Below are 12,009 nucleotides of genomic sequence, written 5' to 3'. Positions count from 1 at the left end.
CTTCAGCTCAGGTCATGATCCCAAGGGTCCTGGGATCGAGCCCCGTGTTGGGCTCTCTGCTCAGGAGGGAGCCAGCTTCCTCCGCTCTCTCTCTCTCTCTCTCTCTGCCTGCCTCTCTGTCTACTTTGATCTCTGTCAAATAAATAAATAAATAAATAAATAAATAAATAAATAAATAAAATCTTAAAAAAAAAAAGAAAACTGCCTTCAGCTCAAGTCATGAACCACGAGTCCCAGGATAGAGTCTAGCATCAGGCTCCCTGCTCAGTGGGGAGTCTGCTTCTCCCTCTTACTCTCCCCTTCTCTTGTTCTCTCAATTCTGTCAAATAAATAAAATCTTAAAAAACAAAAACAAAACAAACAAAAACCCTGCAAACAGGACAAATTTAATTATCCTGAAAAAGAAATAAAAGACAACAGACCCAGAAAACTAAAATACGTTAAAATCAATTACCAAAAAAAAATAAACCAGCCAACACAGAATTACAAAATAACAACAACAAAAAAAATTACACAATTACAAAAAAGCAAAACCAACCTCAGAAAATATTCATGTACAGTACCTCAATAACCCTGGTACTTCCTTAAAACCTTAATGTCTTTTGGGGTATATTGAGGCCTCACCTTCCAGACCTTCCAACCACTACTTAACTTAGGTTGTACCATAGAAAATGATCATTTTTGTAGGTCAAAAATGACTGAAACTGAGGTAACTTCCAGTTATAAAAAAGTCACCATGATAAAAAGTACATACAGCATAGGGAATATAGTCAAATATACTGTAATAACTTAGTATGGTTAGAGACAGTTAACTACACATGTGTGCTGAGCACTGCACAATGTACAGAATTATTGAATCACTACATTGTACACCTGTACATCATATGTTAACTACATTTCGACTAAAAAAATGATGGAAACTGGTAATTTCATATTGTTCAACCTTATAACTCATTCAACACAAGTAGAAATATAAATGCAAATTTGGAGAACGCAACTTTTCTATTCAACAAACCAGTAGCTAAATTAGCTGGAGTAGAATCAAAACTGCATAGATGTAATCCCAGAGCTGAATTTAGATTTCATAGCTCTCCATCCACTACTCACAAGGCAAATATTTTTTTAAAAAATCTACCTGCAAATTCATAAAATAACTTTCAGAAATTTCTTAATATACAGATGGGAAAAACAAGCCCTGAAAGTAACATGTCTAAAAGAAGAATAATTGAGATAAAATCTGGACATGAGAGGCGCCTGGGTACCTCAATGGGTTAAGCCTCTGTCTTTGGCCCAGGTCATGATCTCGAGGTCCTGGGATCAAGCCCCACATCAGGCTCCCTCCAGGAAGACTGCTTCCCTCCCCCCCAATACCGCCTCTCTGCCTATTTGCGATCTCTGTCAAATAAATAAATAAAATCTTTAGGGAAAAAAAAAAAATCTGGACAGGACAGACCTTCCCTAAATTTAATTACTTCTGGTCCAGTGTTTGTTCTACCATCTCTTTTTGCCTCTTCACTGGAAAATATACTCAATCTGCATACCCTTCTGTCTCCTTCGTGTGAAAGAAAATGTTACAAAGAGACATGAAGTCAAAAGACCATTCGAGGCAACTTTTAAGTTATAAAATTAAAATCTAGGGGCACCTTGGTGGCTCAATCGTTAAGCAGCTGCCTTTGGCTCAGGTCATTTCAGGGTCCTGGATCAAGCTCGGAATTGGGCTCCCCGCCCAGCAGGAACCCTGCTTCCCCCTCTCCCACTCCTCCTGCTGGTGTTCTGTCTCTCACTATGTCTCTAACAATAAATAAATAAAAATCTTTTTAAAAATTAAATCAAATTAAAATCTAAGGAACAGAAATAGAGCTTCAAAAGCAGTTTAGACTAATGTTTATTTTACACAAGTATGGAAGTCTTATCAGCCTGGGAGTAAAACAGATGCATCCCAGTGATGTTACCTATTACCTGTCACCTTTCCTAAAATTCTTAATCCTTACCTGTAAAATGGGTGTTGTATTTACTATGCAGGGTTTTGTTTTTTGGTTTTTTTGAAGATTCAGAGAAATAATAAGAACCTGGCATATATATAGTTGTTAGTAGTAATTATAGAGTTTTATAATCATAAAGTCCATGAAAAAAAATTTTTTAACTTTTTTTTTAAGATTTTATTTATTTATTTGACAGAGATCACAAGTAGGCAGAAAGGCAGGCAGAAAGAGGAGGAAGCAGGCTCCCCGCAGAGCAGAGAGCTGATGCAGGGCTCAATCCCAGGACCCTGAGATTATGACCTGAGCTGAAGGCAGAGGCTTAACCCACTGAGCCACCCAGGTGCCCCTAACTCTTCTTTTTTTAAAGATTTTATTTGACAGAGAGAAAGGGAGAGAAAGAGAGACAGATACAGCTAGAGAGGGAATACAAATAGGGGGAGTGGGAGAGGAGAGGCAGGCTTCCCACCAAGTGGGGAGCCCCATGCAGGGCTCAATCCCAGGACCCCGGGATCATGACCTGAGCCTAAGGCAGACACGTAACAACTGAGCCACCCAGGCGCCCCTAAGCATCCAACTCTTGATCTCTGCTCAGGTCTTGAGTTCAAGCCCCACGCTAGGCGTGGAGCCTATGAAAGGAGAAGAGAAGAGAAGAGAAGAGAAGAGAAGAGAAGAGAAGAGAAGAGAAGGAAAGAAAAAGAGAGAAAGAGAAAGAAAAGAGAAAACAAGCACACTTTCAAGTTTTCTATAGTCTTTGATATGGGACAGGGACCTGCATTAGGTATATATAGTGCATTATGTCCAATACCACTGTTGTTACTAATTCAAATTAACTCTATTACACATACTAACAGAAGAATAATTCTAAAGTGTTTATAACATTCACTACAATGTAAGCTCCTTGAAGAAACCCTTTGTCTATTTTGTTTAATGATGAATCCCAAGTGTCTGGAACAGTGCCTGGTACATAGTTGGATCTCAATATGTATACTTGTCAAATGCCTTTGGAACTTACTTTTAATACTCTGAATACTAAAACTTTTCAAAACACAATAATCTCGACATTCAAGCACATACTATTTTTTTCTTCTGGTACCACCCTAAACAGAACTACCTCTCACTGTAAAATTTACTTCCCTAGAAACAGGAAAAAAATTTGTTTAAGCCTTCTAAAGAACTTCCAATTATCCTGTTAGGTAAAAAACAAGACAACCTTCTACCCAGATTCTATAATTTTGACTGCAAAAATGTACCTCTCCCATCAGTCTCAATATTGGGGGAGGTGCGGAATTCCCTTACCCCATCAAAACAGGAGATTTCTCCTTTCAGAGTTTAGGACGATATTCCCTCAGGCAGTTAACATGTTTAGCTGTGCTAGAAACAAAAAGATGAGGTGTGGGGCGCCTGGGTGGCTTAGTGGGTTGGGCCTCTGCCTTCGGCTCAGGTCATAGGGTCATGATCTCCGGATCTTGGCTCAAGCCCCGCACCAGGCTCTCTGCTCAGCAGGGAGCCTGCTTCCCCCATCTCTCTGCCTGCCTCTCTGCCTATTTGTGATCTCTGCCTGTCAAATAAACAAATAAAATCTTCAAAGTAAAAAAAAATTTTTTTTAAAGATGAGGTGCAAAGAAAATAGAGGTAGAAAGTAAAAGATTGGCCAGGTAAGTTACCTAAGACACTGATATACTGGGGAAAAAGGAAAAAAGAGCTCAAGGTCTAAATTTCTTCTCATAATTTCTATAGAATTAGAAGACACAAAAAAGAAACATTAACATTTTGTTGTGAAATACATGGGGAGAGGGGAATGAACAGAAATAACCCTTGTACTGATACACTTTAAGAGGGAAGTTATACTATTTATTCAGATTTATTACCAATTTGACTTTTCCTAAGTCTCTGAACAGACAAAAAAAAAAAACATCATCAAAATTTCAACAGTTTTAAAATTGTGAGGAAGAAGTCTATACTGCACAGAAAGAAATTTCATTAATGAATTCCTTTTGGAAAATCTAAAAATAGTATCATAACTGTCAGATATTTTCTTGTCAAAGAGCACAAGATGTTTTGAAATTTTCATGGTAGTACTTTCATAAAGTTTTACTATGTAACATAAAATTTAACCTATTAACAACAACAAAATCAATTAAGGGGTGCCTCGGTGGCTGTCAGTTAAGCATCTGACTTCAGCTCAGGTCATGATCTCAGGGTCCAGCTACTTGCTCAGTGGGGAGTCTCCCAGTCCCTCTGCCCTTCCCCTCCCTCTCAAATAATTTTTTTTTAAAAAATCAACTAATGAAAGAATCAATTAATCACACAAACTTAAGCAGAACACATTTCTACAAAACAAAGGTGTTCACAATAACTTTTCCAAAGACCTCAACCGACTAACCACCAAGGATTAAGTAGTATTAACTGGTAACATTTTATTAAATCAGAACCCATTCACTACCCAAGGCTTACCATACATCTTTAGAATCACAATTCACAAAATTGGCTCTAGGTTCCTAGTCAGTAATCTGAGACCGCTAACAAAAATATTTTAACCCTGAATTACTTTATATTTTTATTCTATGGAACCTTTCATTCCAAATCCACATATAACAAGTGTTGTATCTGCCAGGGACACATGCATATTCTCCTGAATATTAACCTGAAATTAGTATCAAAAATACTACATAGCAGCTCAAAATGGCCAAATTATAGATTATCTTGATTGGATTTAATTTAGCCACATTCACTTTCAGGATATGAGTATTTTCACATCTGAATTACAATTAAGGATTTTATTTTGAGAACTAACTTTTCTTTATGCAAATATAACTTGGGTACTAAAATGACAAGAGAATGCTTGCTAGGAATAATTCAAAAATCGTAGGTCATGGGGCACCTTGGTGGCTCAGTGGGTTAAGCCTCTACCTTTGGCTTGGGTCATGGCCTCAGGGTCCTGGGAGCGGGGAGCCTCCTTCCCCTCTCTCTCTGCCTGTCTCTCTGCCTACTTGTGATCTCTCTCTCTGTGTCAAATAAATAGAATCTTTAAAAAAAAGGGGGGGGGGCGGGTAGGTCATCTTCTAATACAACCATAGTGTATCAGTAGCAAAAACATACACTTCCATCTTTCACACTGGAAAGAAGGAGTTTTTCACAATAAGTAATATTACCTGGCCAAGTATTATACTCTGCCCTTTACTAAACCCTTTAATTTCAATACAACCCTGTAAATCAGCAGGCAACGCAAGTTACCGGAATCGCCATTTTATAAGATAGAGAATCCAGATGATTCCAAGGCCTTTGCACTACTGCATCTGCCAAAGTATGAAATAGCCATAACCCTTAGTATAAAGTGTCTCCTTCAAATTTTATATATAAAAAAATACTTATCACTTTAGCTGAATAAAATCCTGACCTGATCACAAGGCTACCAATGACAGATCTGCCCAACTACTGAGCTAGATCACTGGAAGAGGGGCAATAAATTCAAGATTAAATTTCAAACAAGATAAACCAGGATCATGGCCATGTTTCTAAAACAGAATTCGGTGTTCTAAACAAAATAGTCCTAACAAGGTATGGGTGAGACTATAAACACATATCTGGGGAAAAAGTTCTGAGTTTAGGGACAAATACTGCTTCTAAGTATTTTTAAACACTCATCTAGCTCAAGGTAGACATACATAAAACCAACATACTTGGCCTGGACACTATCAGTCAGGTTGACTAGTTGGTATGCCAGCAAGCTCTATTTTCAGCAACTATCCTTGACTTTTCAAGTTCCCAACTGGGGGAGAGGGGAGGAGGAAATCTTTTACTTTGCCTTTGATTTCTCTTATGTTCTGCCAAACGTTAACTTCATTTCAGAAAGGGGACTTGAATCTAAGATACTTCTGTGGTAGAGGGGATGGACAAAGCTTAAGAACTTTTGTATCAATCTAGGGGCTCCTGGGTGGTTCAGTCGTTAAGCGTCTGCCTTCGGCTCAGGTCACTATCCCAGGGTCTTTCCTGAGACTGAGCCCCGTATGAGGCTCCCTGCTCGGCAAGAGGCCTGCTTCTCCCTCTCCCACTCCCCCCTGCTTGTATTTCCTCTCTTGTGTCTGTCTCTCTCTCAAATAAATAACTATCTTTAAAAAAAAAAAAAAAAAAAAAAAAAAGAACTTTTGTATGAACCCAAATGAGATGAGTAGAACAAATGGTCATAAGTATGATAACCATAAGGCAAGTTTGCAGCTCAGGACAATCCTAGTTTACGCTTGCTATCCCAGCACTATTATGAACTGGTACCCCTTCGTTTCAAGGCATCCTGATTCGAATGATAAATCTTGATGACCCTTTAATTATTATGGCAGTTATTACGACCCAGTTATTATGATGTAACCTCATTAACATGTTTTAGTTTTTATTTAGTTATATTTAGTTAATGAGCTTAAAACATACAATTATGTTGGCAAACCAATTTGTCAACTAGGGTATATCAGTATTTAACTGTACCAAATTGTTACGTGACCACTTCAAAAACAGACAAAACTTTTTGTTGCTGTTCCCCACTACCCCTTAACAGATTCTTTTTGATAGTTATCTAGGTTAATATTTGGAACCTCTGCAAATTATTTGCCAACATTTCCCCCTCCTGAAAGTGTTATGACTATACCATTAACTAAAAGGCTGCATCCATCAAGACAACGCTGGGGGGGGTGGGGATTGCCTTTAAAAAAGCAATTTGCAGAAATGCACGCATTAGCCATACCCCAGCACAGACACCATGACAAACCAAGAAAACAATATGCAAACACACATTTTGAGATTACCTAAAATCCCTCATTCTAACTTAATTTACTGTGCCTTAAAATGAGATTTTTTTTTTAAGCTTATTATTTTTTTAGTAATGGCTACACTCATCCTGGGGCTGGAACTCAGGACCCCAAGATCAAGAGTTGCATGCTCTTCTGAGCCAGCCAGGTGCCCCAAGGTGGGATTGTTCTGGAAGTACAAGGTTTCTTCAGAAAAGCATTAAGATATTTTATCTACTATTTATGATGGATACCAGTCATAAACACCAAGACATATTATTTGAAGTAACTGCTAAAGAAATAGGCACACTCCCAAGGTACTACCTTACTTAGTTACACATAGGTCTTTTGTCAGTGGCTTAGGAAAATAAGAGTACTCATCTAAAGGTCAGCAGACAAGTTCTGGCTTTGCCATTTACTAGCGTACCAGTCATGTGGCAGAGAAAAAAAAAAATCACGACATCTCAAATTCACGTTTCTGAACCACTAAATGGAAGTAACATTATCTAGTTCACTGATACCTGAAATAGGTAAAAATGTCTGTGAAAGTGGTTCCTGAGTGAAGTTCTATATAAATGCGGCATTAAATAGTTTAAAAATTTAAACTTTACCCTACTCCTGTCATTATTGCTTAAATACACAAATGTAAGGTAAAAAGGAAATCTGCTGCAAATTCAGCCTACAGGCCTTTTTTTTAATCATGCTTTCAACTTCTTAAAAGTATTGGTAACTCATTTGTAAAATTCAGTACATTAAGTTACCAGACTGAAAATTCACTTGCTATACCAGGTTAAAGTCAGGAAATTTTTCCAATATTTCATATTCCCTTGACCGAACTATTAGACAATTATGATAAGCCTGCTTGTTTATATAAATTTTCAGTGTGTTTTCTTGTACTTACTGAATCCAAATTTTGCTCAGACTATGTGTTCTACCTCATATAATTCAAGCTGAGACCTTTTCACATAAAGGTGAAAAGGATACCTAGGTATGTGCACAGTAGTAAGCATTTACTCCCATCATCTCAGATTACAATTTCATTATATTCCATAGTTTGGGAAGCCAATAAAATAAACTGAAATTTGCTCATTACACACAATATTGTATGGAAGTCTAAAGTAGGGGTGCCCAGCTGGCTCAGGTGGTGGACCATGTGACTCTCGATCTTGGGGTCAGTGACTTCAAGCTCCACATGTGATGTAGTTTACTTAAAAATTTTTTTAAGTGCTTAAAGAAAAACCCCTCTAAACACAATGGAGCATTTGCTTTAATGAGCAGAGTATCCAATTCAGCTTACGTTTAGGCAGGAGAAAAAATATATACGATAAAGTTAACTCCATTAACTGAAAATGCAGTAATAAAAATTACTGGCCTAAGTAAAGAATTGACAGCAACCTGTTTTAAACTCATTACTAAAGTTAATTTGCTGGAGTGCCTGGGTGGCTCAATTGCGGTTAAGCGTAGGGATCTTGGTTTCAGCTCAGGGTTGTGAGATCAAGCCCTGCACCAGGCTTCTAGATGGCTGTGGAGCCTGCTTAGGAGTCTCTCTCCCCCCTCTCCTTGTACCCCTCCCCCTGATCACACCTTGCTCTCACTCCCTCCCTCTCTAAAGTTAATTTACTATTTACCTATTTTCCCCATAACATGTATTAAGGAGTTATTTTAAAACATTTCCCCACCTTTCACTGACTACCAAAATAAGCTAGAGATAAGGCTCTGGTGTTTTAAAAGGACAGCTCTCAATAAGTAGACTCAAAATAAATGCCTTCCTAGTATCGATGCATTCAGAGAGAGAATGAATAATCAACAGCAACCATCAAAACTTTACTCTTGCCCCACATGGAGCAATCATCACAGGGAAAAGGTAAGGGAAGGACAAAGCCAGCAACTACCTCACAAACCCAAACGTACTTTATGCTGACCCCCTCGAATTTGAAAAACGTGAAATCTTCTCTTTTCTTTACCAATGGGGTTTATATATATATATATATGAGAGAGTAAGACTTGGTTAAGGAATGTTAAAAGGTAATAGATTTGACTCATACAGCTACAAATGTTGTAAAAACTATCCCTTAGACTTCAGACTTATTAAGTGATGAGAGGCTAGATTTAATCTTCAAGATGAACAGTCCTAGCCTATCTGGAACCCACCAGCAGCCTTTTCCTGAACACAGCTTAGCTCTTCCTCTAGTACCATTAAATGATCCATATAAATTGATTCCAATTCCCCAGGACATAACTAAATAATGCTACAAATAAGTATTAAGGTCAACAGACTATGCAAAATAAAAGATACTGCAGGAAACAAGAAAAGCTGATATTTACATCCAAGTACCCAAAACCAAATCATTCAAACTCACTTTTCCTATCTTCCACTCCCACACCACATACTGTTCAGTGACTAAAACTATGGGAAATTTTAGTCACCACAAACAAAACTCAACTGTTGTACCCAATGAAAGAATGGACACAGGTAGAGGCTGATTCCTGATGACTGCCTTTCTTTTCTTCCCTTCCAAAAAATTCCTATCTTGTGCCCGACAGACAGTGGAGTTCCTCCCCACCGGGTAGATCCTATTTCCCTCCCGCTTTCTATCCTGAAGAAGATACAATTAACGATGTGGCTCTCTCTATACAGTGCTATGCTGAATAACTAGTAAGGGTTTCATTAAAATTCCTCAACACTCAAATCCAAAATATTACTACTAAACCGTCATTCACTTGGAAGCTACAACCATGAGCTTCCAATTCAGTTTTTAAAACAAATTAAAAAAAAAAAAAAAAGAAGAAGAAGAAGAAGAAACCAACAACAAAAAACCCTTCCTCCACATCCTTTTTGGTTATCCTAGCAAGCTGACTCAAAACCTAAATTCTCACAGACCAGAAAGCATTCAAATATAATTTCAGGTTTCCTCCCAAGGAGACTAACAGATTAAGAGAGGAACCCACTGGGGGCATAAGGGGGGAAAAGAAAGAACTTTCACTACCAGCACACCTACATTGTTTCACTTTTAAACACTGAAATAAAGACAAATCCGACCTCGAGCTGTACTTCCCCATCTTATTTTCCTCCCCCTCCCAAGAATCTTGTTCAATACAAAGAGACATTTAAGGATTTAAAACACAAATTTTAGTGCACTACACCCTTCTTCAATTTGAGTCCCTAGCCTAATTTTCAAATTCCTGAATCCTAATGTACGATACACTGGGACTACCCCTGTGGCTATACACATGACCAACCAGGCATTCAAGGAAAGCAAGGGCCCTACAAAGCATTTTGAAAAGTAAGTGGCTTCAGTAATTACGAAAAAATCTGAACATCGATGGCACTGGATTCCAAACTTCTCTCACCCTGGAGAGCCTCTGAAGCACAGAAGCCACATTTAAGAATTTTTTTTTTTTTTATAATACTACAGTTTAACAGATATGGGGGTAATTCAAGTACCTAGGTCAAAACTAAAGGTAGTGGGGGGGGGGTTAATTTTAAAAAGCAGCCTGAGAATCACTAAAACGGACACAATGGACATTTCGATCAAGTTCTGAAAAAAAAAAACTAAAGAACCTAGAAGGCAAAGAAGCAATGAACAAAGAACTGTTCAAAACTGTACACAGAGCCATTTATTTAAAAGAGAAAAAAGAAAATAGGATCTGCCGGGATGCCCTATGTTCAAAATCCAAAAACCCAAGCATCGGGTGAGTGCCTGGGATAGGTTACGATCCCCAACGAAGTACAACAAACACGCATTCCAATCCCGGGGAGTGACCAAGATACAATTACTAAACCTTATTTGAAATAACTTTATTTTCCCACAGGTCTTTCCATTTATCATGATGGTTCGTGTAAATAGGAAAATCAACATTTTTACACACTGGTAAACTGAGACACGGGCATTTGTGGGATTCAGAGTCATGGTCTCCTTGTTCCCTGTTCAAAGCTCTATCCGCCAGAACCTCCAGCTAACGGTGCCAGAAAATGATTACAAGAACTTCGAGCTCTCCAGGATAAGGCCAGGAAAGGGACCGTGAGGTTTTTCTAGACCTCCCCAGAAGAAGGCGAGGTTGAACGGAAAGCCTTAAAAACCCTCAACACAAGGTGTGTCGGCCTACAGAAAGGAAATCCGATCGCAGCATCTCAGCTGGCCTCCGCTCAAGGATGAACTGCAGTGATTCCCACTCTGTCCTTCCCCAACCCTCACCCAAGACTGCCCTCCACCACAAACCCAAAGCAGCCCTCCGCTCGCAAGGATTCTCCTTTGTGAGACTCCACAGCCGCCGCCCCACACTGGGCCTCCGGGGACAAGCCACCGCCCCCACCCGCCATATTTCTGTGAAAGGCGCCCGTGCAGCTCCTGGTGCTACTCTCCCTAATGTGGAGAGTGTTTCTTCCCCCCCCCCCCATCACCCCACCCAATTGTTCTCCACATCCGAAGACGGCCCAGATGCTCCCTTGGGGCTCGCTCGCCCGGAGATAGCACCCGCCATCTCCTCCCCCTCCCCCGCCCCGGGACTCGCCCTCCCCCCAGCCGCCATTTTACAACCAACTCCTCCACCCTTTCCCCTCGGCCTCCTGGCCCGCGAGTGTGTGTAGCAGAAGACGCCAAAGGGGTCAAATTCCCGGGTCTGGGGCCTCCCGCCGCTCCGGGAGCCCACAGGGCATTTCCTACTTTCCGAATCCACGTCCCCGGCCAAGCTCGGAGACGATGCCGCCATTTTGTCTCCTGCTCCCGGCCTCTGTGGGCGGCGGCAGAGGGTCCGAGAATTCCAGCCCCCTATTGCCCCCCCAACTCACCGTCGTATCGCTCAGCCTGCTCGGCCAGCTTCGCCTGGTACACCAGATCCTCCCGATCATCCATAGCGGTAGCGGCTCCGGCAGGGTCTGCGCGACGGATGGAAGCGGATAGAGTCTCCGACTCTCTCAGCCTCTCGCTCCGTGTCCGGGCAGCAAAAATGGCGGCGCCTCAATCCGGGACTTCCGCCTGCGCACGCGGACAACTGCTCAGCTCTATGGCAACCGCTCCCTGGCAACTGGCGCGGGGGGCGGATCCGGGAGCTCAGAGCCCGAAGAGGCTGGAACCAGCTAGCGGTCCCTCCTCCGTGGACTCCGAGGGCGTTGGAGGGCTAAGGCGGGAACTGCGACGGCTGGGAGGGAGAGCAGCCCGGAGACAGAGTCGGGGGTGGGGGGAGCTGCCTGGACCAATTCTGAAGAGAGTGAGCGAGGGATCCTGAGTGTGCGGAGGGCCCACGCCTAGACC

General features: G+C 40.8%; 1 protein-coding gene across 1 annotated transcript in view; it reads right to left on the bottom strand.

The window, feature by feature from the left end:
* LOC116863109 (14-3-3 protein epsilon) overlaps nucleotides 1-11,731 on the bottom strand; it is a 47,474-nt gene extending 35,743 nt beyond the window's left edge. The window contains exon 1 of the mRNA XM_032850614.1: nucleotides 11,547-11,731. Coding sequence (XP_032706505.1) covers nucleotides 11,547-11,610 — 64 coding nt within the window. The 5' untranslated portion in view covers nucleotides 11,611-11,731. The remainder of the gene's footprint in view (nucleotides 1-11,546) is intronic.
* Between the last annotated feature and the right edge of the window lie 278 nt (nucleotides 11,732-12,009).

Source organism: Lontra canadensis, unplaced genomic scaffold (assembly GCF_010015895.1).
Source record: "Lontra canadensis isolate GAN:19392208 unplaced genomic scaffold, GSC_riverotter_1.0 scaffold545, whole genome shotgun sequence".
Lineage (NCBI taxonomy): Eukaryota > Metazoa > Chordata > Mammalia > Carnivora > Mustelidae > Lontra > Lontra canadensis.
Note: the sequence above shows the minus strand (reverse complement) of the source record. Positions and strands in the feature narration are given on the sequence as shown.